Here is a 27936-nt window from a genome sequence, read left to right as displayed (position 1 = left end):
AATACATAAAGGGCGCGAGGGGGGAATGGCTGGAACCTGACCAAGGAGAAGGGAGAGAGGGCCTCTGAAGGACAAGTGCTTTTTGGAGCCACTCAAGAAAGACCAACCGACGCAACCGTCGCCCCAAGATTGACTTTTTAAAAGCTGCGCATGCGCACTCCTCAACACACACTCTTTCATCTCCCCTCCTTCTTACCTGCGTCAACCTCGGGAAGATGAAGGAAGACGAGGCGTCCTTCGTCGCCAAGACGACGGATGACGTCACCCACCTCCGAGCCCCGCCATTGGCTGGGAACCTTAGGAGAGCCCTCCCCCTCTTCCCTGGAGAAGGCGGAAGCGGAAGCCGCACGTGGAGCCGGCGAGTGCTTGCCGCAGTTTCTGGAAACTTCTTCTCCTGCCTCATTGTGCTGCTGCTGCTGCTGCTGCTGGAGCCCTTGGGCGGCGGCCGCCGTCGTTGTCCTGTCTCCTCGATGGCGGTGGTGGGCTTCGACCTGGGCTCCCAGAGCTGCTACGTCGCCGTGGCCAGGGCCGGAGGCATCGAGACCGTGGCCAACGAGTTCAGCGACCGATGCACCCCGTGAGTAGGCGCCCCCGACGCCGCCTCTTCTTCTTCTTCTTCGTATGATGCTTATTCTTTTCCAGGCTCAGGGCCCGGTTGCTGGGAAGGTACAGGGCCAGGGCCTCAGAGGGCATGGGATGGAAGGGGCTTTTTTTTTGGGGGGGGGGGGGGTTATTCCCTGTTTGTGCTTTGTGGTTATTCATGACGTTTCACCTGCTGCAGCTGTGGCTGAGCCTTCAGGGAATGCTGCCATGGAAGAGAGCGGGGGGGGGTCTCTATGTGTGTGTGTATATATTAATTGCATATATATGTGTGTGTGTATATATAAATATATATAATACTATATGTGTATATATGTTATATATATATAATATTTTATATATTATATATATAGTAGCTTACATATATATATAAAATATCTATTATATATCTATTGTATATATGCATGTGTATTATATCTATTCTATATGCTATGTTGTATTTTTATATATTTTATTTTATATATATATATATATATATATATATATATATATATATATATATATATATCCCCCAGGGGATGAGGCCATGTTGTTCTGGGAGAGTTTGTCCCTCATGTGTCACCTGTATTTAGGGTTGCCATAATTGTCAACTAAAAACCGGGACAATATGTAGGATAAAATTTAGCCCAAAAGGTAGGACATTGAAGGTCCTCAATTTTTCTTAAATGTCCTACATTTGGGCTAAATTTTATCCTGCAATTGTCCTATATTTTGGTCTAAATCTTGTCCTACATTTTGTCCTGGTTTTTAGTAGAGAATTATGGCAACCTTAAGCCTGTATCTGTACAGTCACCAAGTTGGAAGATACCCCAAAGGGCCATCCTGTCCAACCCCATTCTGACATGCAGGAACTTTCAATCAAAGCATCCCCAACAGATTGCCATCCAGCCTCTGTTTAAAGAACTGCAGGGAAGGAGACTCCACTACACTCAGAGGGACTGTCTTCCACTGTTGAACAGCCCTTACTGTCAGGACGTTCCTCCTAATGTTGAGGTAGAACATGAGTCAGTGGTGCGATGTGGCAGCTAGAAAGGCCAATTCTAGGCTGCATCAATAGAAGTATACAGTAGTGTCTAGATCAAGGGTAAGTAATAGTTGCCACTCTACTTTTGCTTTGGTCAGGCCCCACCTGGATTAATACTATTTCCAGTTCTGGGCACCGTGATTCAAAAAAGGATGTTGCAAAACTGGAGCGTGTCCAAAGGAGGGCAACTAAAATGGTGAAGGGCCTGGAAACCATGCCCTATGAGGCATGTCTATACTGGAGAAGCTTTTTATAATAGCCCTTTTTAAGTGTTTGAGTGGGTGTCACATTGAGGATGGAGCAAGCTTGTTTTCTGCTGCTCCAGAGACTAGGACCCAGAGCAATGGATGCAAGCTCCAGGAAAAGAGATTTCACCTAAACATTAGGAGAAACTTCCTGAGAGTAAGGGCTGTTTGACAGTGGAACAAACTCCCTCGGAGTGTAGTGGAGTCTCCTTCCTTGGAAGTCTTTAAACAGAGGCTGGATGGCAATCTGTCAGGGATGCTTTGATTGAGAGTTCCTGCATGGCAGAATGGGGTTGGACTGGATGGCCTTTGTGGTCGCTTCCAATTCTATGACAACTAAGGCCCCATACGGCCAGGCCAAAGTAAAGCTGCTTCGGGTCACTTTGAAGGTATGCTGTTTAAATGATGCATGCGTCCCAAGAGTCTGGAAGCTGTGCCAAAGCCATGATCCAGTACTAAGGACTGAAGCATGGTTTTGGCATAGCTTTTGGGCTCTTAGGATGCATGCATCATTAAAACAGAATACCTCCAAAGTGACCCAAAACAGCTTTATTTTGGTCTGTCTGTATGGAGCCTAAGGCTGTGTTTTTGGTTGCTGTTGTTAACCACCCTTGGGTTGCTCTGGACTCATGGTGGATGTGTGGACGAGACATCTCCAAGACCCACTTATCCTCCATGGCTCAGTTTAGAGGCTGTGTCTACCCTGCAGAATTAATGCAGTTTAACACTGCTTTAACTGTTCTGGCTCAGTACTGTCGAATTCAGGGATTTGTAGTTTTGTGAGCTATTTAGTGTTCTTTGTCAGAGGCTCTTGTACCACAACAAACTACAAATTCATAGCATTGAGACATAGCCGTTGAAGCGGTGTCAGACTGTGTTAATTCTGTAGTGTGGCATCAGCCTTGGACCTCATTGCAAGGAAGATGCTGGTGAAGGGTCCAAAGCACACAGCGGAAATAATCCAGTTTGAGACTGCTTTAACTGCCCTGGCTCAGTGCTAGGGTATCCTGGGGATTGTAGTTTATTGTGTCGCCACAGATCTCTGACAGAGAAGGTTAAATGTCTCACAAAACTACAGTTCCCAGAATTCCCTAGCATTGAGCCAGGGCAGTTAAAGCAGTCTCAAACTGGATTATTTCTGCAGTGTGTTTTTGGATCTAGGAGAATTTTTGAAGAAGAGGGTGGGTTTGATGCCCTCCTGATGTAGCCCCCCCCCCCATGCGATGGCAAACCTCATCTGGACAAATCTTGCCAAGACATCACTTAGCCTGGAACATCAGTATGCAAAGGGGATCCTTTGAGATGAGCCTACAAGATCCCCTTGCATACTGTTACCCCAGACTGGCTATGTCTCAGTGCTTGGGATCAATTGCAGTAACCTGATTTATCAGAGGTAAGCCCTCCTGAATTAAATTGTGTTTGTTCCCCAGATCTGTGTGCTTAAGAGTACAACCCTAGGATTTTCTTTTTTTAAAATGCAGCATCTGCACAAAGAATGATGGATACTCATTGTTTGAGATGTGCCTACTCTGCCTGCATCAAGGCTTGGCATTGCTAGCACTGGCTGTTAACAGCTTTCCTTTTTTTTCAATTCAACTGTCCCCTCTGTCTATCGCTTATGCGAAGGGGCGTTACAGGAGCAAATGCTGTGCCACACTCCTTTATGTGGCAAGATTACAGAGAGAAAGTGGTGGTTTTATATCTTTCCTTTATTCCCTTGATTAAACTGGGAGGGGCTGAGATGATGGTGCAGTGCTGGTTTCTCACAGTTCCCTTGCACTGCACTGCCTTATCCGGAGATGTTGTAATCTACTTGATGCTCAGAGGAAGGAAGCCAGTGAGGAGGAGCCTGTCAGGTCTGTAAAAGCCAGGATTGGCTAGGTCCTGTTTTAAGATTAGGATCTGGAAGTTTCTGCAGGTTCCTCTACTTAGTTAGCACATCTGGATTCATCTCTGTCTAGTTTAGATGGAGTGATCAGTACTCCACTGTGTTTGAGGGTCTTCTGAAAGAAAGGCTATACCATCATATCCAAACACTTGAACACAAATGGTGCTGGGAGACTGTGGCCTGTTACAGACAGGCCAAAATAAAGCTGCTTCGAGTCACTTTGGAGGTATGGTATTTCAATGATGCATGCGTCCTAAGAGTCCAAAAGCTTCACCAAAGCCACGCTCCAGTCCTAAGGACATGAGTGCAGCTTTGGTGTGACTTTTGGACTCTTAGGACTCATGCATCATTGAAATACCATACCTCCAAAGTGACTCGAAGCAGCTTTATTTTGGCCTGTCTGTAACAGGCCCATGGTACTCACTTATCTCTTTCCACACACAAAGCATCTTGCAGTGCCCTTTGACTTAAAGGAAACACCCAGAAATATGTCAGTGGCTAGTGATAAAATAGAACCCTGCCCACAAACGCTGATGTCGTAACAAGTGCGTAAAGTTCCACAAAACATTTTTCAGTATTGGCTTTTTATTTTTGTGGTTGAATCGTGGACGTCTGATGTGGATGTTTGTTCAACTTTGCAGACTTCTTCAAATCAGTTTTTGAAATCTGATTTGTATTCCTCTCTTTCTTTTTGGGTGGTCACATTTCACAGCAGCTTGGCAAAAAATAAATATGACTTTAAAAGCACTTCGTGTATGATGAAGTTTTTAATTTTAAAATGTCATCAATATTGTGGCTCTACAAATTATGACTTAAATATGGATTTAATACATACAGGTTTAAGTGTACATTTTATACAGTAGAAATTGAATCCATGACTTTTTATTTTGTTGGATTGATTTAAACCAAGCATGTTTAAATAAGTGATCTAAATCATCAGCAGGAAAAAGCAGTTTAAATAACTGATTTAAATCAAAATATGCTATTTGTATTTCATATATTTGCTGAACCATGATGCATACAACTTGGTTAATGAAACTATTAAAATAGATTGCAGCTAAATATATTTTTTGTACTTTATGTAAGTATTCTAAGAATGTTAGAAAATACATGGTGTCATGAATAACTGGGCAGAATGGTTGGTGACCAGCAAGTGCCCTTGTTTGTTTGCAAAGACATAATCATAAATTGAAAAATGAACAAATTGTAATTATTTAAAATATGAAAAATTAAAAATGCAAAATCATTCTGGCAGGTATGTGGCATCTCTTGGAGTCTGGCTACATTACAGTATCTTTAATAACCAGCCAACCCCTGGACACCAGTATTATGCTCAAAATGCTAGTATATAGCAAACAAGGAGCCAATGTGATGTAGTGTTTTGAGTCCTGGATAGGACACTGGGAAACTAGGGTTCAAATCAGTGTTTGGCCATGCAAACTGGGTGACCTTGGGGAAGGCGCACCCTTTCAGCCTCGGAGGAAGACCAGGGCAACCCCCTCTGAACAAATTCTGCCAAGAAAACTGTATGGGTTTATGTTAAGGTTACAATAAGTCAAAATGACTTGAAGACACACACAAATCTTTTGTATCTTATTTAAAAATTTAACTATGGAAAATATAATTTTCTGTTGCTTTTAATATCCATAAATGAGTTTTAATACAAACATAATGGCTTATGCATAATTATCTTACTTCGATAACTATGGTTTATGACAGTGCTACTGGTCTGTGGCCTTTTGCTGATCTGCAGAAAAATCAGGTGCTAGTCAGTGGTGAGTTTCCAGAAAGAAAAAAACTGTTGTAGTCAATGGGCAGAAAGTTTCTGGCACATTTAGAAGGGGGTGGTGGTGGGAAAGCTGGCTCTTCATATCAGATAGCTTAACGACATACTGATTTATGGGGTCAATATGCCTGAATGACTGTGTCCAAATTAAAAGCTTCACTTAATCACAGAAATGTTTACATGAAGCAACTTTAAAACTATCACAATATGGTAGTAAAGCCCCAACTAGCAGCTTTTTCTTTTGGAGTTTTATGTATGTTATGTTGTAAACCTTGTTGTTGTGTGCCTTCAGGTCATTTTTGACTTATGGTTGACCCTAAAATGAACCTGTTGGGGGGGTTTCTTGACAAGCTTTATTCAGAGGGAGTTGCCTTTGATTCTTTCTGAGATGCAGAGAGTGGGACTTGCCCAAGGTCACCCAGTGGGTTTCCATGGCCAAGCAGGGATTTGAACTATGTTCTCCAGAGTCATAGCCCAATGCTCAAACCACTACAACACATTGGCTCTGTAAGCCTACCAGAGGAAATGTTACCTGTGTATTTTAATCACTGGTGGATTCACCTTTTTTGTAGGTCGGTGGTATCTTTTGGGTCCAAAAACAGAGCAATTGGAGTGTCTGCTAAAAATCAAGTAAGTCACCTTAAAAATGACAAAAAAAGACAAATGGCACATTAATAAGTAAGGAGCTGGTATGAAAATTCATTGTTCATTTTAAAAATTACCCCAGTGTCGTATGTTTTTGCAGAATCACAGCACTGCACCAAGAGGTAAATTCTGATTCAGCTCCTTCAAACAACTCTTTTCTGTGTGCACTGGATTATGGGATGAGTGGAGATTCTGCTTAAATGGAGTGATCACCTGTTTTTTTCTAATGTTATTTTTTATAATGCCATCAACTGGTAATGCTGCATAAATTACCTTATTTAAGCAAGTTTCCAATACAGTGGTGCCTCGGGTTACGAAATTAATTCGTTCCGCGGCTAATTTCGTAACCCGAAAAACCTTCGTAAGCCGAATTGCCATAGGCGCTAATGGGGAAAAAAGCCGCGGCTCTGCCGCGGCTCCATTTAAAACAGCGCCGGAGTTTTTTCGTAACCCGAAAAAACTTTCGTAACCCGAAACAATAAATCCCTATGGGATTTATTCGTATCCCGAAAAATTCGTAACCTGGGTATTTCGTATCCCGAGGTACCACTGTATTTCATCACTTTCTACCATGGCAGAGAACCAGAAAACCGCCAGGTTGTTATTTGAGAGGACACTTGGTTTTCTACGATCATAAGAGCCACTGAAAATATATACTGTTTACAGTGTAATAATAGCCCCATGAATACTCTTTTGCTGCTAGATGTTTCAGCAAATTACTGTACTAAATTTCTGTGTGGGAGTATAGAGTACAGTTCTTTGACCAGTTCAGCTTGTTTTGTATGAGTAAGAATAAGTAGTATTGGGTATATAAATAAAGATATTATTCTTCCCATTCTGTCTTTCCTTCATCTCTTTAATCACATTTGTCATACCTTTGTGTAGTAATGGTAAATAAATTGGAAGTGGATAATCTGTACACAGTGAACACGTTTATATTAGTAACATTCCGGGTTTTTTTATATATATATGTAGCTGGTAAATCTGTTATTTGTAAAGATCTCCATAGTCATCTCTTTTTCTTCCGTCTTGCAGTTAATTACCCATGCCAACAACACAGTATTTAATTTCAAGAGACTCCATGGACGTGCATATAATGATCCTTTTGTTCAGAAAGAGAAAGAACTTGTGAGTTATTGTGTAGTTCCAATGAAAAATGGAAGTGTTGGAATAAAGGTAAAAATGTCTTTATGTAAATATCAAGAATTGGGGGATTTTGGGGACAGAAGGATGTATGATGAAGAGGGAGGGAACATGTTGAGGAGAGGGTTACTTTAAATGAGATTGTTTTTCAGCTATGAAGTCTTCGGTGTAACTGGCATTTAGCTACTTAAATTTTAGACTTAAGTAAATGTCCTGTACTACAGAATTCTGCACATGCTTATTCAAAATTTAGCTTCAGTAAACTGAACGGTGCTTTCTCCCAAGTAATTGTGTGTAGAAATTTGGCCTCAAATTAAGAAAGCTGTAAATTGCTCCTTCTGCAAAATAGCTATCTGGCAATTTTTAAAAATACATTTATAGCTTTATATTCTTTCTTTGTACAGTATTGTAATACAGGGAAAAGCTACAGCTATGTGGTAGTTTACACACTTAGCATTAATGAACTTCCAGGATAATTCCCTGGCATTTTCAGGTATAGGCCTCCAACGTGTTTCTGGCAGAGTGAAAGAATCCGTTAGCATAGTTACCCTGGACTTAACTGTTGCACAAGTGTTAGCTCAAAACAGCATACGAAATGGAATGTCACACTGGTTCCCTCCTTTGTGCTTATTCTAGAAATTAATTCCCACTAATTAATGGAGGCCTTGCGCTCATGAAGTGGTACCACTAGATTTAGAGCATGACTTGCTGGGAAAGACATGTGTCTGAAACCCAGGAGAATTGTTCCCAGGCAGAGGTTTATAAGGGTCTGACTTGGTGTGAGGCAGCTTTTTGTGTTCAGTGAAACCTCTGAGCTTTGAACTCTGAGACAGTCTAATACAGAGAAATATTTCACATGTATCATATCTCTAGCTGCAGTCCTGCACTCATTGACCGTAAATCCCACAGGACTTAGTTCTAAGTAAAGGTATATACAGTAAGAGTTGTCTTCTAAACAAAAATGTGGTTGGATTTGAAGGCTGTTTCAAGGCCAAACTAAATGTGAGAGATGCATTGCTCAGGATCTGTCATCATTATTTTTTTTTAAAAAAGATAGCAGAAGCTCCTGGATGGATGGATGTTTTATACTGGATTGAGACTTTAACAGTGAGATAATGTTTTTTCTCCAGTTAAGAACACCTCAGAAGCAGCTGCTGTTTAGCTCATCATACAAATATACAAATTTCTATTAAACAGCACTATAGAGTGCATAGGGGACTGGCGGAATCCTCTTTAACCTCGTCATATCACATGAATGTAAACCTTGGTGATACTCATTGCTCCTTTGCAGCTAAAATATCTGAGTGAACCTAGTCAGCTGTTCACTAAGCTTCTCACCAAAGGGATGCCTTAAATCTTTTAAACACTGTATAAGAACTACTTTGCTAGAACGGTTGACTCCTTGACTGCATGCAGCTATCGTGACTGTGTGGTTCATCAGGTCAGGAATGAACCTTGTAATTTCCCCAATTTATTCTCCTTCATATGTAATAAGGAGAAAATTAGAAGTTTCCATATCTGATTTTGATTAACTGCAGTAGTATACTGTACTTGGAAGGGATCACAAGTCTGACATCCGGTTATAGAGGGATATGCAATTTAAGCACTCTTGAAAGATGTCCATCAGGAAGGAGCATCCACCATCTTCTGAGACAGTCTATCCCATTGTTGAACAGTTGAACACACTTTTACTGTAAGGTCTTCCTAAAGTTTAAAAGAAATCTCTTTCCTTGTAATTTGAAACTACTGGTTTGTATTCAAGTCTGTGGAGCAGGAGAAAACAGGCTTATTCATTCAGATAATTAAACATGGCTAACATATCACCTCTCAGTCTTCTCTTCTCCAAGCTAAATATACCCAGCTCACCTTCTAGCATCTTGGTTATCCTTTGAATGTGTTCCAGCTTGTCAGTAGTCTTCTTGACATTTTTTGATCCAGATCTATCCAAGTGGTCATTAACCATAGCTATAGCTTTTTGTTTGTTATAAGCTAACTTCAAACCAGGGACTATGAAGCTTTCCTCCCAGCAAACTAATTAAGATGAACCACAGTTTAGGGTCTTGACATAATGCTAAAGGGTGACTAATTAAACTGAAAATGAAAGTTTCTCTTTTCCTTGTGGTATGTTGGAGGAAGTGGGAGAGTATATTAGTACGAGTATATAAGCACAGTGAGAGACTGCTTATTCTTATCTTTATAAGCCATGTTTAGCTTGATGCCTAAACATAGCCATTATGGCATTAATGTTTTTCTAACATTTCAGTGTTTTCTATCACTCTTAGTAGTTTCTTTGCCCCACTTATTTTGGAGAAATAAAATATTTGAAAAATATCTTTCTGTCCACTAGGGATCCCAAGTCAGTATATGCATTTAAAAGCAATATTACATAATCGCCAGGCCTTTGATTCTTAGAGAATCTTGCTAATTTATGAAGATTGGATGAAGCTAATGAACAAACTACTTTAACTTTTAGAATATAAAAAGAAAATTGACAACCACTGTTGGTCATTGGAATCCAAAAGTAATACTGGATGTGTTTTAATTGTTCTAATAGTTTCTTTTGTGTTGTGTTTGCAGGTAACATACATGGATGAAGAACATTTATTCAGTGTGGAGCAGATAACAGCTATGCTGCTGACTAAACTGAAGGAGACTGCAGAAAACAACCTCAAAAAGCCTGTAACAGATTGTGTTATTTCAGTAAGTAGTTTCATTTAATCTTAAAGGCATTTGTCTCCTCCTGTGGGTATACTATATGAAAAGTTTGATGTGACATTGTGTTCAGCAAACTTTTATCCAACTTAGATTACTGTGTTTTTAACATGACAACAGTTGGACCCATTGAATGCTACGGGGGTATTTAGCAGTGTGGAAGCTAAGCAGCTGCAAAAGAAATGAAAACATGAGGGGCTTCTAATTCCCCTGTTGTTAATGTGGGGTGTATTAAAAAAAGGAACAGTTAAACATGCACAAAAGTAACACATGAATGTAAGTGAAATAGCACAAAAGTAATAACAAAAGTGGTCAAATGTAGTGGTATAAGATAAAGTTAGATGCACCTCAAGTAAAGACTATTGACATTGTTTGTATGAATATATACAAAGTTAATAAAACTGTTTTACATAATTACTAATGCACACAGTGCAAAGCTTACAAAAAGCATTTCAACTCAGACGGTATCATGTGCATTCTGTATTTGTATGCCTCCCCAACAGTGGGGTGCTTAATCAAAATGGTTTTATTGTCAACTATCTTAGATGCAGATTTATAATTGTGAAAGCATGATATTAACAGGTCTCACTGGCTTGTGAATTCTGGTAATTGTAATCCAAAAGGGTAAGTTTTACAAGACCTGCCAGTTATTCAAAATTCGGTTTGAAGCCTCCTTGTGTTTTTTCTTTAATTACAGTGATTAGCTTCCAATAATTTATCAGCCTTTCCAGCTTCTCCAAGGCTAATATATACCTGTGTGTAAATGCTTTCTTCAGGTGCCATCATTTTTCACTGACGCTGAAAGGAGGTCCCTGCTAGATGCTGCCCAGGTTGTTGGATTAAATTGTCTTAGACTAATGAATGATATGACAGCCGGTAAGCAAGTGAAAGTTATTCCATATATACACTTAGAATGTATGTCTCCTCAGCTATAGCATGGTTATAATAGGGTGAAAATGTACCCTATAGGCATATAGATTCTCCCACACATATATAATCTCTTAAAACTACTAGAGAGCACACATGTGTTCGCATTTACTGTAGTTTTATCTTAACGGCAAGCAAATTGCAACCCTTGGCTTTCAGATGCTTTCTGCAAACTGTTCCTTACAATAGTGCTCTGTCCCTCTCCCAGTAGCTGTGCTGGATGTAGATGGAGAGAAAAGTGATGTGGCAGAAAATGAAAGAAGGGAAATGGATTTGGCCACATTTGACTTTCACTCTGCTCACTTTTGATTTTGGCCTCTGAGGACTGCAGTTTTTTATCAGAAAAGGGTTTTCCATTTTATATCAAAGCTTCATAGTTAAGGTTGCCAGAGGGAAGGATAGACTTTCTTTTAAGACATATTTTATTGGTGTGCTTTTTTAAGCTGTAAATTAATCATAGGATCCAATTACATTGTTTTTGTAGCCTTCCTCAACCTGATTCCCCCAGTTTTATGTCTGTTGAATTTGGAATAACGGGAGTTATTATCCTAATCTGATAGATGCTAAATTGGTTAGTATTATTTTAAGTCCCATGTTGCCTAATGCCACAACACAAGTAAAAGGTCTTAATAAACTTTTCCATCTGGAAGTTCCATTGGCAATTTAGTTGTTGTTCTGATAAGTTATTGCAGATAACTTAACATACACTGAGATATTTTTCCTTTTCACAGTGGCTCTAAACTACGGGATTTACAAGCAAGACCTTCCAGCTCCAGAAGAGAAACCTCGATTAGTGGTGTTTGTAGATATGGGTCATTCAGCATTTCAAGTATCAGCCTGTGCTTTTAACAAGGGTAAACTGAAGGTAGGCAGAACCTTAGAGCTACTATGAGGTAGTTCTTTGTAAAGTCCTTTTCAAGCAAATCAACAGAGAAATATGAAAACTTGAATTTGTAAAAAAGGGCTTGCACTGTCCCCTATCTCAAGTCTTGTTGTGTACAACAGAAAGCAAGTAGCTGTTGGACAGCTTGGGACTTTGAGTGACATATAAAAAAAAGCACATCACCAGGATGCATTGAAAATAAGAAGCTGTCAATTTGAAAGTTTTTAAAGATTATGACAAGTGAGACAAATTGAAATATAAGGGAATTGGATTTTATCCATGCTGACAAAACATTCCATTATACAGAACAGAACACTGTAATTACACCTTCTGATTTGAATACCTTGTGGTTCTAAAATCAAAATGGGTTTAAGGCAGCTTACGAAAGATTGACAGTTTTTTTAAAATAACGCATATAGTTAAAATATACAAAAGTTGAAATTGAAACAGTATTAAACTAACAACAGAAACAAAACAATGTAATACATTACTTTAAAACAAAGCAATACTACACCATTAAAAACCCTTACCTTGTTAACAATCAGTTCCCAAAAGCTTAATGAAATAGCAAGTTCTTCGACTGTTGCTGAAAAGACAGCCGAGAAGGAGCCCTCCTAACCTCCCTAGGGAAAGAGTTTCATAAGGAGGAGCCATAGAGAAAGCTATCTTATGTGTTCCTACCAGTGTCTGTGGCTGCATCCACATTGCAGAAGTAATCCAGGTTGACACCACTCTTAACTGTCATGATCTAATGTTATGGAATTCTTGGAACTGTAGTTTTGTGAGATATTTAGTCTTTTCTGTCAGAAGCGTTGGTGTCATAACAAACTCCAGTTCCCATAATTCCATAGCATTGAGTCACGACAGTTAAAGTGATGTCAACCTGGATTATTTCTGCAGTACAGAGGTGAAGGTGGAATGATATAGAGAGGTACCTTACAGCTTGGGTCAGCTCATAGGAGAAGATATGGTCTTTCTGATAGCATAGACCTGTGCTGTATAGATAACCTATGCTTGGGTGTTCATGATATATGAGTATTCACTGCAACTACTTACATGGGTGCCCATATCCATTTGGGTCCTTGTGCTGCAAAAGCTTCTCCATCCCAGCACTATATCAAAAAGGGAACAAATAACAAGTTTAAACTAGAATTAACTACTCTTAAAAGCAACTCTTGTTTCTTCCCGAATCCTTGCTACTTCCCAACTGCCCCTTTCACTGATATACAGTGCGCCCGTGCCATCCGCAAACGCCTTTTATGCTACTTCTAGCTTACACGGGAGCTGCTTGGGGAGGAAAATAATGTGCGTGCCGCTCCGCCCCACCACATGCAAGCCCCCCATTATTTCCTATGGGGCTTGAGCATAGGCGGATTTTCCCTTACGCGGGGGATCCAGAATGGATCCTCTGCGTAAGGAGAGGGCCCACTGTAATTCTATCTTCCCCTTCATTTCTTCAGTTTCTCTACAATAAACACTCCCTCCTGGCCACTCACATGAAATTATTTTAGTCTCACAGGGAAAGGCCATAGTCTGAACTAAGCCATTAGCAATTTCAATTTTTAAAAATGCAGGGTCTTGCAGTTGTTTACCATTTCACAAACACTATAAACAGAGATACTCTAGCAAAGTTTTAACATAAACGTAACATTAAAAAGAGTAGAGCAGGGGTAGGCAACCTGTGACCCGCGGGCCAGATGTGGCCCGGCGAGGCCTTGGGACCGGCCCCAGCCTGGTCCTGCCGCCGATTGCCGCCGGGGCCTTTGGCTTCTCGCGCGCAGGGACAAGGGCAGCAATTGTCTATAGACACCTCAGAAACATGCATTTATATTAACATTTTTTAAAAAATCAGCAATTTTTTGCGTGTCCTCCACTTTTTAAAAAAAAGTGTCCACCATTTGAAAATGCTGTCCTACATTTGTCCCGGTTTATTTATTTATTTAATTTTTAAAAAATTTAATTATTTATTTTTTGGCTTCGGCCCCCCAGTTTTCTGAGGGACAGCAACCCGGCCCCCGGCTCAAAACAGTTGCCTAGCCCTGGAGTAGAGTGTCAAGTGCTGGAGGTCACTTACCAACATTTTAAATTTCTTTAAATTGAGCAATTTCTCACTGGCACAAAATAGGCACAGATCATTCTCTAAACATACATCTCCTATATGGTGACATTGCAGATCAATCCATTAAGCTTTTTGGCTTTTCTAGTATAAGTCATTGAGCCTGCTGTTTCCCCATTCAATTTCTGGATATACTTGTGGAATGTGAGTCATCCGACAGGTTTAATGTAAAATCATTGCTACCATTTAATTTAAAGTAAGAACAGTAATCTAAAATGTAATTCTTTTCTTCAAACCAGGTGCTTGGAACAGCTTTTGATCCTTTTCTTGGAGGAAAAAACTTTGATGAAAAACTAGTGGACCACTTCTGTACTGAAATAAAAGCCAAGTACAAACTGGACCCCAAATCAAAAATAAGAGCCCTTCTCCGTTTATATCAGGAATGTGAGAAGCTAAAGAAGTTAATGAGTTCAAACAGTACAGACATTCCACTTAATATTGAATGTTTCATGAATGATACAGATGTGTCTGGAAAGATGAATAGGTAAGATATGTGGTTCTAGGCCTTGGAGAGGCTAAGCTCGTGTTTTAATATACAGTGAGCCCTTGGTATCTGCTGGGGCTTAGCTCCAGCCCCCCCCCCCATGGATACAAAAATATATATAAAGTGTTATATTAAAATGGTGTCCCTTACATAAAATCGCAAAATCAAGGATTGCATTTTAGAACGTATATGTTTTTTGAATACTTTCAAGATGTGCATGCTTGAATCCTTGGATATGGGGAGGGGGTAATTGTACATGAAACTGCTGAGAGATCAGGAAGTAGGGATTCAGCCTGTGCTGGATGGGGCTATACAGTTTGTGTGTACTCTTGATTCAGCCTTGAGCCTGGAGGTCCAGACTGGATGTATATTTGCATAATTAAAGCTAGTGCACCAACTGTACTAATTGCTGAAAGTGTCCCAATTTGCCATGGTGGTACAGGCCTTAGTTTCATCATGTTTGGATTACTCTACATGAGGCTGCCTTTCATAGGTATTCAGACAGTCAGTTGGCTCACAGAATTACAGTCATATTGCTAATTGGCAATGGCTACAGGGAGCATAAAGCCTGCATTTTGCAACACTGCTATAGGTCTGTTTCTGGGCAAAATTCAGAGTGCTGGTTTTGACCTATAAAGCTTTATATCATTCAGGTCCAAACTGTTTGAAGGACTGTATTATCACATATGAGTCTACCCACATTTCTGAGATGATCAGGAGAAATCCTTCTCTTAGTCCCACCACCTTGTAGGTACAGCAAAAAGCCTGTAGTGGTTTTCTCTCAGGCTTTGGAAGATTTGATTGCTGTTTCCTCACTGTCCTTTCATTTCATTGATAAGTACTGTACTTTATTTCAAAGGTTTTTTTTAAAATAATAATAGTAATAATAATTTTTATTTATATTTCCTGCCTCTCCCTGTGGATCGAGGCAGGATTACATCAATAAAAAGATACAATACCATATAAAAATACAATCAATAAAATAGTGACATTACAGTTACTTAATAAAATGGCTAAATCATCATCTAAAATTCATATAATCATAATCAGAAGTGGAGTATTTTCTTAAAATCTCTTATAAAAGATCAGGTAGGCCTGCCGGAAGAGATCCCTCTTAAGTCCCTTCTTAAAGGCATCTAAAGTGGTAATAAGACAGATCTTCTCCGGTAAGCTGTTCCACAATTTGGAGGCCACGGCAGTGAACGCTCTATGGGAAGTTGTTATTAACCTGGTCTTTGGATACTCTAGTAAATTCTTGCCAGATGTTCTGAGAGTGTGGGGCAGATTGTGTAGGGAGAGGTGTTCCCTCAAATAACTTGGGCCCAAGCCATATAGGGCTTTAAAGGTAATAACCAACACTTTGTACTGCACCCAGAAGTTAATCGGCAGCCAGTGAAGAGGTTTTAGTACAGGTGTTATGTGGTCCAATCTAGGTGTTCTAGTGAGCAGTCTGGCTGCCACATTTTGAACCAACTGAAGCTTCCGAACTTGGTACAAAGGTAGCCCCATGTAGAGCACATTACAGAAATCTAGATGCGAGATTACAAGTGCATGTACCACTGCTTCAAGGTCCTTTTGGTCCAGGTAGGGGTGCGGTTGGCGTATCAACCAAAGTTGGTACCAAGCACTCCTGGCCATCACATCCACTTGAGATGATAACTGTAGAAATGGATCCAGGAGTATTCCCAAACTGCAAACTTCATCCTTTAGGGGAAGTGTGACCCCGTCCAGGACAGGTTGACAAATCTCCATCCCTGCACTTGGGGAACCTTATCGTGAGTACCTCCACTTTCTCTGGATTCAGCTTGAGTTTGTTTTCCCTCATCCAGCCCATTACCGACCCAAGGCAGGCATCCAGAGGAGATATGCCATCCTTAGTCACTGCAACAATTGGAGACATAAAGAAATAGATTTGAGTGTCATCACTGTACTGATAACACAGTGCCCCATGTCTCTGGATGATCTCTCTCAGCAGCTTCATGTAAATGTTAAACACCATGGGGGACTGGATGGCGCCCTGAGGGACGCCAGATGTCAGCTCTCTTATAGAAGAGCAGCTGTCCCCCAGCATCACCATCTGGAATCTGCCCAAGAGGTAGGAATGGAGGCACTGGAACGCAGTGCCCCCAATACCCAACTCACTCAGGCGTTCCAGAAGGATACCTTGGTCTATGGTATCGAAGGCCGCTGAAATGTCTCAAGAGCACCAGCAGGGTCACACTTCCCCTGTCGATGCCCAAGCAGAGATCATCGACAAAGGCGACCATAGCCATCTCAACTCTGTGGTTTTAATAAACCACCTTGATTCCTAGGGGGGGGGGGGTGGGATATAAATGATTGATTCTTCATCAGCAGCACCAGAACCTTGACTTTTTCCCACATTTTCCTTCTTCCATGGATAGAAGAGGGGGGGAATACTTATATAGTATACTGTTTAACCAGGCAGTGTTGGCCATTACCATTCTGTATTGTTAATTACAAAAGAACCTCAAACCTCATTTTATTGAGCGTTTTTCTTTGTAGAGCTCAGTTTGAAGAACTGTGTGCTGACCTTCTGCAAAGAATAGAGGCTCCCCTGCATTCCCTGATGGACCAGACCCAGCTCAGAGTGGATGATGTGTATGCTGTTGAAGTTGTAGGTGGAGCCACCCGTATTCCAGCTGTTAAAGAAAAAATTGGAAAGTTCTTTGGCAAAGATGTCAGCACAACACTGAATGCTGATGAAGCAGTCGCAAGAGGTTGTGCATTGCAGGTATGCTGACAGTAGCTCTTCTTTCTCAGAAGACACCACTCAGTGACTGAGCTCTTGATTATTTACAAGTTAGTGTGTGGAAAGCATTGAGTTAGAGGTCATTTTGAAACAATGTGAAAGTTTGGTCAGTAGTACTGTTTTACTCAAGCAAACGTGTTGGTGATTACCAGCACTGAGCTTTAAGAAGAAGAAGAAAACATCTTTGGAAATGGAGAAATTCAGAGTGGAGGAATGTTAATAGTGGTGGTAGTGCTATTTAAACCCATTCATTACTCTTCTAATATATGTCTACCCATGCAGCTTTTCTCAAGTTAAGAGCCTCTTGGCGAGAAGGTTCCTGTGTCAGTTGATTGGCAGGGGAAAGGAATGGACAAAAGCAAAATGGGAATCATCTCCTCTCACTGCTATTTGTCTATGCTTAATTTTTCTCCTTTCTGAGACAAAGAAAAATGGAAGCAGGGCTATCTTGATACACACTCATATTGAGCAGTATAACAAAAGCATAGTTTCTTCCTTAACTTGTGGTCCTAGAGAGAAAATGTTTAATGCTAACTGAGGAACATTTCATGTACACCATAATATGCCTCAGATTCTGTAGAAACCTCTTGTGGTTTGTTTTATTACAAACTAAAATGGTTATCTCTTTGGAAGTTCTTTAATTCATAGCATGATTGTCAGTGCAAAATAGATACAAATGGTAGAATGTGGAAATAATACATAATAATTTTAATTTCAGTACTGTAGTTGGAACTTATTTCCAGGTAAATATGTATTTGAGATTATATAGTAAATGATTCTGCCAGTAAAATACAAGTTCGGCATGACAGAATATTTCTTTATCTGTGACAGTGTGGGAACATGTGTTCCTCCTGCAGTTGTTAGTGTTAGATTATATATACCATTGTCTCTGATCTTTGGCCATGCTGTCTAGATCTGATGGGAGTTAAGAATCCAACAACATATGTAGGGCCACAGCTTCCCCACCCCAATCTTTCTTAGACCAATGGTTAATTATGTCCAGTTGGGTGAAATAATGAAGTGTCCATTTCTGTCTTTCTTTGTCTTTGTCTCATCAGAACTTTTGATAAGCCAATAATAATTGTTTTGTATTGCTTTTTTGGTTTTCTAGTGTGCAATTCTGTCTCCAGCTTTTAAAGTTAGAGAATTCTCTGTCACAGATGCTGTTCCATTCCCAATATCATTGCTTTGGAATACAGAATCTGAAGAGGCTGATGGGTAAGTAATAACTTGAAGCTGGCATGTTTTTACACAGTTGACTCTGAATTTCAACAAATATCTCAAGCTAGAAGAAGCTTTTAAGTCATATTATAGTATTAATGCTGAGAGGCAAAAAGTCATATCTTGTAATTTCCTTTTCTTTTTTCTGTCTGTTCTGTAAGCTCTAATATTGTGAAACATGTGATGTCACCGTGTGGTGAGTTTTCCTCCTGTTCCAGTTTGTTGGTTGTCACTTGGCAGAGATGACAAACTCACAACCTATTGCCAACATTTCACACTTTTGTACAGCTAGACATAATGGGGCTAGGGGAGGAGGAGACAAAGTAACAACACAAGTGGTGTTGAGATGCAGTTTATGTAGCTTTTAAAACATTTAAATTTGACTGTTGGTTTTGATTATGATTTTAATATTCACCCTTCTAGAGTGAACAGACTCTCTGTATTAAAGTCCTATATATAATACACAGTTTTACAGTTGGTAAGGTGTAACAGGCCAATTTACAGTGTAATGGTAAGTCTACTTCAGTACAGGCTGATCCAAAACTCATTTTGCCCTTTTGTTCTGATTGCAGAATTCATGAAGTGTTCAGCAGGCATCATGCAGCACCGTTCTCCAAAGTCTTGACATTTTATAGAAAAGGTCCCTTTGAGCTTCAGGCTTTCTATTCAGATCCTAGTGGTGTCCCTTATCCCGAAAGCAAGATTGGTAAGTAGCTGTCCATTTAAAGAAGAGGCTCTGCCTTTTCAAAGATTTAAATTGTTTGGTATTGTTAGATATTGATGTTCTGGCTTATTGACACAGTTGCATCCTTGGTGCAGATAAAGGGAAGGATGATGTTCTCCAGCAATGTCAGCTGGAGTGGTGCGATGCCGTTGTTGTTTTCTTGGTATTTTGTTTTTTCGTACCATCAGTTAGATTCAGACTTAGTAACATTAGTTCAGCTGAACCAGGGATGTAGCCGGGGGGGGGGGGGGTGGGGGGGGGGGGGCCCCCCCCCCCCCCCTAGAAAAAAGAAGGGGGTGTGCTGCTGTGGTGCTGCCCTCAACCCCCATTATAATGGGGGCACTTTGCCTGGCCCCCCCCCCCCTTCCTAAAATCCTAGCTACGTCCCTGACTGAACTAATGTAAATAGATAATTGTGACTAATTTAAACTCCAGTGATTACAGTGGGTCTTCTCTTAGTGTGACTGGGTCTGGATTCATTTCATATTTTTGTGCAGTCACAGTATATGTCAGTATCATTGATTGTAATTGCAAAATAATTTACAGTAAGTGTTTTCGCTAGCACGTTGGTGTTTAATTGTTTAACTGAAAAGCTGTTTCCTGAATAATTAGTCAGCGCACTTCTAAATTATGAATATAATTTTTAAATGTGCAGGAACTGCCCATTGTTAATACACTTATGCTGGGTCCTTGAACTGCACTCTCTGATGTAGCACAGTTCAGAGCATCTACAATAAAGTTACAAGTAGGAATGGGTGGGATACATGAAAGGTATATTCACTTGTATTCCACCTTTTGTAGTGAGATGGTGGTGTATGTGGCAATGGCATATGTTCTCACCACTTGGTGCTAAAAGCATCCAACTTATACAGTAGGTCAGGTTGAAAGGCCCAAGGTCACCCATTCAGTTAAATGGTGTAAGAGACACATGAACCTGGATCTCTCAAGTTCTGCTTCAGCACCCACAGACACACCTAATTTGTCTGGAAAAAAAATGGCTTTCTGCTTAACAACATAGGGGAAAACCTCACAACGCTCCCACTATTTTTAGCAATCCTTTCTACCTTTATCACTTGAGGAGTTTTGTTTTATTGAACCCTTTCCTGTATTTTTATGTATTAGTTATATGTATTATGCTATTATTTCTTAGATTGTACGCCATGGGCAGGTTTACTTTTATCTATTTTATTGTTTGTATGTACAGTGCTGTGCAAATCTACAGCGCTATATAAATAAAGCATAATAATAAGGATGGACCTTGAGATTTCACTCCCATTGCTAACTGGGAGAAAAATCAATTCATGTAATTCTGTATGTGTCCCAAATGTACCTTTCACATTTGGGGATATATGTGAGTAAAAATTGAATGCCTACAATAACAAATCAATCATAATTTAAAAATCATAGTCCCAGCCAGTCTGCTGCACATTTTAATGTCTTGTCACATATCTTTTTTTGTTTGTTTGTTTGTTTTGTTTTGTTTTTTGCATTTTCAAAGACCATCCTAACATTTTTGTGATTCAGGGAATAATGCAAGGTTTCAGGGTTTTGTTTTGTTTTTACTCTGTTTTCCTCTTTTTAGGCAAATATATTGTTCAGAATATTGCCACTCAGAATGATGGAGAGAAAACAAAAATTAAAGTGAAAATTCGCATCAATACTCATGGCATTTTTAGTGTTTCCACTGCATCAAAGGTGGAGCAACTGAAAGCAGAGGAGAGTGAAAATCCTGATGTTGAAGCTGAAGTAGACCTCCCAAACCAAAAATGTTCTGAGAACTGTGATGTAAGTTGGTTTTCTCACCTAGAATGATCAGAATGTTCTTTAACAAAATTAGCTCCATTAACCAAGGGTTATGTCCTGTGTATGTGAATAAGTAAGTTGTCTGCCTGGAGTGCTTTAATTTTAGAATGTTCTGGCATGTGTTGATATCATTTGCATCATACAGAATTTCATTCTGCTTGTTTATCTTGTAATTTACCTACCAATAAGGTCAAACTATAGGGAGAGGGACTTTTAGCTCAGTTGGCAGAACATGTGTTTTGCAGGTAGAAGGTCCCAGGTTAAGTCCCTTTGACATCTCCAGATAAAAGGGGTCAAGTGTCATTAAAGATCTGTCCCTGAAATTCTGGAGCACTGCTACCAATCTTGAGAGATGATCTTGGCCTAAGTGGTCAAATAGTCTGATCAAGATGAATTCTTAAATACTTGGATGCTTGGACTAATACAAAAATGATCTACCTTAATACTGCATACAGAGTTCAAGTAGCTGATGCATGATCAACAAGGCATTGTCTGTTAGAAGAGAGATTATTGTGCAGTCTCATGGGAAGTTACAATGAGATATAGTGTCATTTATTCAGTGGAGTAGTTAGGTTTTTTTTAAATTCTGAAATAATTAACATTGCTTTTTCAACAAATGTTACATCTGTGTTATAAAGCCAGTATGTGTGTCGGGTGTGTGCATGTCAAGCTCCCTTTTAATTGGAAAGGAGACTCTCCGTTATTACCTGCTGGGAGGTAGTGCAGATTCCTTTATCCACTCTTAGCTGGTATACACCTGGTTCCTAGCAGCACTAGCTGAGTACTTTAGACCTCGTTTCCTTTCCCTCAATTGATGTTTGGAAGTGGCAGGTGAGCCCCGAGAACAGGCCACCCACTCAGAACTCTTCCTCATGTGAGAAAGGGCAAAGGAAGCAAAGCTTTGTTCCCATTCAAAGTGCTAGATGGAAACACTCCACCCAGGCTTTTGGCCTGGATCCTTAGGATGTCATCCTGCAATGAGCAGTGCACTGTTGATGGCTGTCAAATTCCAGAATGGTTCCCCACTCTGATGTATGGAATCTTCTCAACCCAAGCGAGCTTATTATAATTTAGGCATTTCAAACTTTAAATATATTTGTAGATCATGAAAGGTTTCAAGTGAATATATGTGCATGTACTTTTCACATCTTTTGTGCCTGGGCTCCCATTTCAGAAGAATATCCAGCAAGGCAACAATGAGGCTGGAGATCAGCCCCAGGTAAAAACAGATGGCCAACAAACGTCACAGTCTCCCCCTTCTCCTGAGGCTGTCCCTGAAGAAAACAAAACCCCAGATGCTGCAAAAGTGAGTGACCCTTTAAATGTGTTCTTTTGGAAGAAAAGCATACAATTTAACTGTGTATAAAAAAGTAATCTCCCATCAAACCAAGTAAACAGCTAATAAGGAATATTACACAGATCTTTTAAGAGTTGTTAAGGCTCAAGAGAAATGTTGGCTTTGCACCAAGGGATTATGTTGTGAAGCAGTGCCTTCTGTAAAAGAACTTTCTGAGAAATGCTTACCTTTCCCTGATGTAATAATGTTCTGCTTTACTCTTCACCCCAGGGAAATGAAAAAAAAAGGTGATCAGCCTCCAGATGCTAAAAAACCCAAGATGAAAGTGAAGAATGTTGAATTACCTATTGAAGCTAACTTGGTCTGGCAACTTGGAAAAGACCTGCTCAATATGTACATTGAAACAGAGGTGTGTTAAATGAGCGTTGACATCTCCATCTAATATTGGTTAGCTTCTAACAGATAATTCTATGGCTCTTGCAGTTATATTAGTTGAAACTTCATTATGCCACATTTCTTGATAGCTGAAAGATCTGTATTAATTTACAAGATAAACAACACTGCCAGAGATAATCAGATTGATTCATAGGGTCCTTTTACATGGATTCATTTTTCTAAGGATCTGCATTTATTGAACAGCAACACCCAGTCCATGCTTCTGTAGACATACCTTAAGTTGAATTCATTATTGCCTATTACCTATTTTTAGGCTTGCAATCTTTAGCACTAATCAGAAACTACTATGTAAACTATAAAACCAAGAAGCAAAAAGATGGGTTGGAAACAGACAATTTCTACATTTAGTGTCTGTCCTGCAGTGGTTTATTTAAGAATTCAGGTTTCCACAGTTTGTGTGAATCAGTGCATATATGTGTACTGCTGCCATAAATGCCTTCTTTCTGATACATAATTCTGCCTAGCTTCAGCCTTAATTTTAATCAATACATGAAAATTTGTTGTTGTTGTGTGCGTTCAAGTAGTTTCTGATTTATGGCAACCCTATCTTTGGGTTTTTTCTTGGAAGTTTTGTTTAGAGGATGTTTGCCAAATAGGTTGCATTGGTGATAATTTTAAAGAAAGAAAAGTATCTAGAGAGCTTTGCAGTGAAAAGTGTCTTTCACTAAACTGTAGCTGTTTTGAAGCAGAGTTTGAAAAGGCTTACTTTTTTGGATCTAATGCAGTTCTTTACCATTTCAAAACTTGATACTTAATCTAATATAATGCTTTGGATCGGTATAGGGCAAGATGATCATGCAAGATAAACTGGAGAAGGAAAGGAATGATGCAAAGAATGCAGTTGAAGAATATGTTTATGATTTCAGAGATAAGCTTTCTGGACCCTATGAGAAATTTGTGTCTGAGCAGGTATTTATTTGGGATCAAGCATATTTTCTCTACCCTTCTTCCTTAACACCTCTAGGGAAGGTTATAAATATGGACATTTATCAGTGGCTTCAAACGTTGTTTTCTTCTTCTGTAATTAAATTCTGCTTCTTTTTCTAGCTGATTTCAAGTACGTAACTATAAAGCTTACTCACCAGAGCTATGAAAATTTTCCATAGCAAAAGATTAAGTCCACAATTCAGTAACTCGTTAGTATAATAAAAAGCATTAAAAGATAACATGAAAAATCTATGTGTTATCTGTCATGTTTTAATTTATCAAAGTATTCCTTAAGTTTTGATGCATTCTTTAGACTGGCAACAAAGATGACATGTTCATTCTATACATTGCTCCTTAGGAGCACCAAATTTCATTCAGTATTCTGGTAGCGTATTTTAAGTCTCTACATTAACAGTGTCTCCCACTTTTCTCCCTCAATAAACTATTTTATGACTTAGGGCTAGGAACTTTGATGTGGGATGTTGGTATATTGATAAAATTATTATTAAAATTTAGGATTGTCATAATTTCTCCACACTGCTGTCAGAGATCGAAGACTGGCTGTATGAGGAGGGAGAGGACCAACCTAAACAAGTCTATATGGATAGACTGATTGATTTAAAGGTATGGCTACTCTTGTCCTGTGTACTATGCTTTTAAAATCTTCATTGTTTAAGAGTGCAGATTATCTGAAAGTGGGATTACTTCTAAATAGCAATGTATAGAATTGTGTCTGTATACTAGAGCAGTTAAGGATTGTGCTCTAAATTTATGATTAATTATTTCACTCTCATAAGAAATTTGGGACTCCCATTGAAATCCGGTATCAAGAAGCAGGAGAACGGCCAAAATTGCTGGATGAGCTAAGGCATAAGGCTCAGAATTATGCTAAAATTACAGCACAATACAGGAACAAGGTATGTAATCTTGTAATATTGAATTAAGAAGATTTGTTATTCCCCCCTGCCCCCCTTGCTCTGGTGCTACAACTCAGTGCTTTGATTATGTGGCAAGACTGTAGAAGTGCCTTCTATGAAGAACGTAACATGCTTGAAGCCCTACACAAGTAGGAACTGCACAGAAGAAGATGGTAAAAAGTGATCTTGTCAGTTAGGTTATTGTGGATTGGCTTCTACACTAAGACAATCAGATTTTATAGGGGGCGGGGGGACTCCATAAGAGCAATGGTAATAAAACAAGGAAAATCCAAATGTTAAAACGTTATGGCTAAGCTTCAGTTATCATTGTAGTATGCACTGACAGTGGGTTTCATAAAAATAGCAGAGACATTGACTACAACTAGACACCTGAAAAAGGCAGTCAACATAGGCAATATGCTTTACTTTCAGGCCACTAATACATTTGTATGAGTTTCTTCAGTAATGGCCACAATTTCAATTTGTCAAGAGAACTGTTTTTATGTATTCTGTATACACAGCATGATTTTCCAGCCACACCATCTCCATTGGGGCATTGTATTTCCCGATAAAGCTCTTGCCTATATATCTCTGTTCTGAAGCTGCTGTTGTCATGAAATTGCAGTCTCGGTGCAGTAAGAACTTGTTATAATTTGGAAGATAATGAACATAAATTACTTTTGGAAACAGAATTATTCCCTCTCCCCTGACAAAGCAGGATTAATGTTTGGAACTGATAATGGCCCGCCATGAGATGTTTTATATACAGACACCAAAAAACTTGCTTCAAAATTAAAAGTTTGTCAGCCTACTGATTCAGCAAACCAACAATGACTTGAGAAAAAACATTTATCATTTGATCATTTTACTTACACTATCTAGTTATCCTGTGAAAGACTTTCAGCTAAAAAAAATGGAAGCATAATTTTTCCAGAGCCCTTCCTTTTATACATTGCCATAGCCAATATGTAGAAGTTCATAGTTGAGAGTATAATCAATTAAAAACATAGCCCAGTCTCACCTTAAATTTGTAATTGTGATTATTTAATAAACAGTTGCAAAGAGTTATTTCAGGTAATAAAAATAAATTTTCAACTTAGGACCTGAAACCTAAATATTTGCCAAAGCCCAGAACTGTTTGATACATGCAGTTGTGTATTCTTTCTATGTGGGAACAAAGGTCAGACCTCCCCTCTTTGCATGTTGTATGCAAATTTAAAGGAAAAGAGGCTTACATTACATAGACTTCCAGTTTTAGCATTTTGATGTGAATCCACAAAGTGGACCAAAACTGATGTACAAGAATAGTAGAGTACTATTTGATGCTTGAAGAACCCATGGAAAATCTTACTGTTGCTTGATCTCATGAAAAGTTTTGGAGAATCTGAAAGCACACCAATTACATGTCACTTTTGTGATATGTCAGGATCATTTTAAAACGTAATCCACCCATTTCTGATTTTTGTTCTTAATATTATAATAGCTGTTAATGTACTATATGCTTCTTTGTTTAGGATGAAAAATATATCCATATTGATGAATCAGAAATTAGCAAAGTAGAAAAGTGTATCCATGACACAATGGAATGGGTAAACAACATGGTGAATGCACAGGCAAAGCAGAGTCTTGATAAGGACCCTGTTGTCCGTGTAAATGAAATCAAAGGAAAGCTGAAGGTAAGTGTTAATTTGTAGTACAGATTTGACCACTGCAGGAAAAACTAAAAGTGGTGCAGTCCTAAGATAGTTTACTAAGGATAAGGTGACTTTCTCCTTATGTACAGAAGCTGATGAGACTGGCAGTGCAATTCTGGAGATAGGACACTGTCCTCCACTGCACTTGAGAACAGCAGTTGAGGTTCAGGGAAGGCCACATAGAAGGCATATTTCTATCTTCTGGTACCTTGGTATTCCTCAGCATCAGCTTCCTGAGATGGCTTCTTAATTATCTGACCAGAAGATAATTTGAAACCCGGAGTATAAAGGGAGAAGAACAGAGCAGATTAATACTTGCATAGATTATGGTTATCTCATAAAAACAGTTGCTTTCCCCATGCCATTTCATTGGCTGATGGATAAGGAAATATGAAGTTTGAGTAGGATGATTTCTGACATGTACAACATTGTATTATTGGCAATGCTGAGTAAAGAGTAAGGTGATGCAGAGCAGATTTTGTCAATGCTATACAGTGCACCCATGTCATACACGGTGCCATATGCCAGAAAAGTCAGTGGTGTGTGTGCCCACGGTGCGTGCAGCATGCCACACTACAGGTGCGAGACCCATTGTTTTCAATGGGGCTCCACCATACGCGGTATTTCCCTTACGCGAGGGGGGGGGGTCCCCAGAACAGATTCCCCCATGTAAGGGAAGGGTGCGCTGTAATGAATTATGACCTTACATTTAAGATCACTGCATCTCATTCTAGTGTATGTTTCCAGAAAACAGAGGTAAGCACTATACCAGCTCAGAAAGACAGCTACAGTTAGTCCCATAAATGTATGGTTTGTTTTCTTTTCTAGGAGTTATACAATGTGTGTGAACCTATTGTGACTCAACCAAGACCAAAGGTAGACTCTCCTAAACAGGAAGAACCAATGGATACTACTTCTGTTTATAAAAATGAAGCTGTAGAAGAAGAAATAAAAAACATTGAGACACCACAACAAAATGGTGAATGTCACATGAATGAGAACCCAATTACCATGGACTTGGACTAGCTGATTGTATTTCAGTGAGCAATTGCACACAAAAAAAGATTTCAGCTGTCTTTTGTGACGTGGGGAAAATGTTTGAGGGAACTATTTATATTTTAGAATTCTGTTGTATTATGTCGGGAGTGACTATGCTGAAAAGAAGTGGAGATCATGATAATCCTAAAAGGAAAATTGCCTTGGTAACTTTCAGATTCCTGTGGAATTGTGACCACCTAATAAAATCTTCTGTGCAGCAGTTTCAACCTTTTGCTTCAATTAAGACTGAGATCACTGAATTGTTACAAAAGGTACTGTTCCTTCAAAAGGTTTGCACCTAAAGCTTTTGTAGATGCCAAGGTAGTTTTTCTTGCTTTTTCATTTTGCTATTATTATTTTTTTGCTTCATGCTTGATGGAGGCATTGGCTTACAAGCCTACATAAAACCAAAACCTGAAGAATGTTCTTTACATCATTGTTCAAAATGTCTGCTAGAAGAAAAGTTAAATAAGTAAAGCAGCATGCAGAATTGCTTACATTTAGTCTCTTGCTCAACAAGTACACTCTCATGTGTGGAAAACCAAATGAAGATAATATACTGATGCTGTTGTAAGTTCCCATAAAGCCTTTAGTGAGCTTTAATAAAGTTCATTGAAGTGGTTATGGTTTGAAAAA

The 27936-nt window shown here is 39.3% G+C and overlaps 1 protein-coding gene across 1 annotated transcript; it reads left to right on the top strand.

Annotated features, from left to right (window-relative positions):
- Positions 1 to 377: 377 nt before the first annotated feature.
- On the top strand, positions 378 to 27936 carry HSPH1 (heat shock protein family H (Hsp110) member 1). Its single transcript, XM_042457457.1, is given in 19 exon segments — positions 378 to 577; positions 6116 to 6173; positions 7224 to 7364; positions 9909 to 10031; positions 10820 to 10919; positions 11702 to 11835; positions 14209 to 14453; positions 16977 to 17205; positions 18335 to 18441; positions 19017 to 19150; positions 20751 to 20953; positions 22146 to 22277; positions 22539 to 22547; positions 22549 to 22677; positions 23508 to 23633; positions 24168 to 24275; positions 24449 to 24568; positions 26083 to 26244; positions 27091 to 27936. Coding segments are annotated over 19 exon segments (2565 nt in total). The 5' UTR covers positions 378 to 470; the 3' UTR covers positions 27289 to 27936.

The sequence above is a fragment of the Sceloporus undulatus genome, chromosome 3 (assembly GCF_019175285.1).
Source record: "Sceloporus undulatus isolate JIND9_A2432 ecotype Alabama chromosome 3, SceUnd_v1.1, whole genome shotgun sequence".
Classification (NCBI taxonomy): Eukaryota; Metazoa; Chordata; class Lepidosauria; order Squamata; family Phrynosomatidae; genus Sceloporus; species Sceloporus undulatus.
This window is presented reverse-complemented; position numbering and strand designations above follow the sequence as displayed.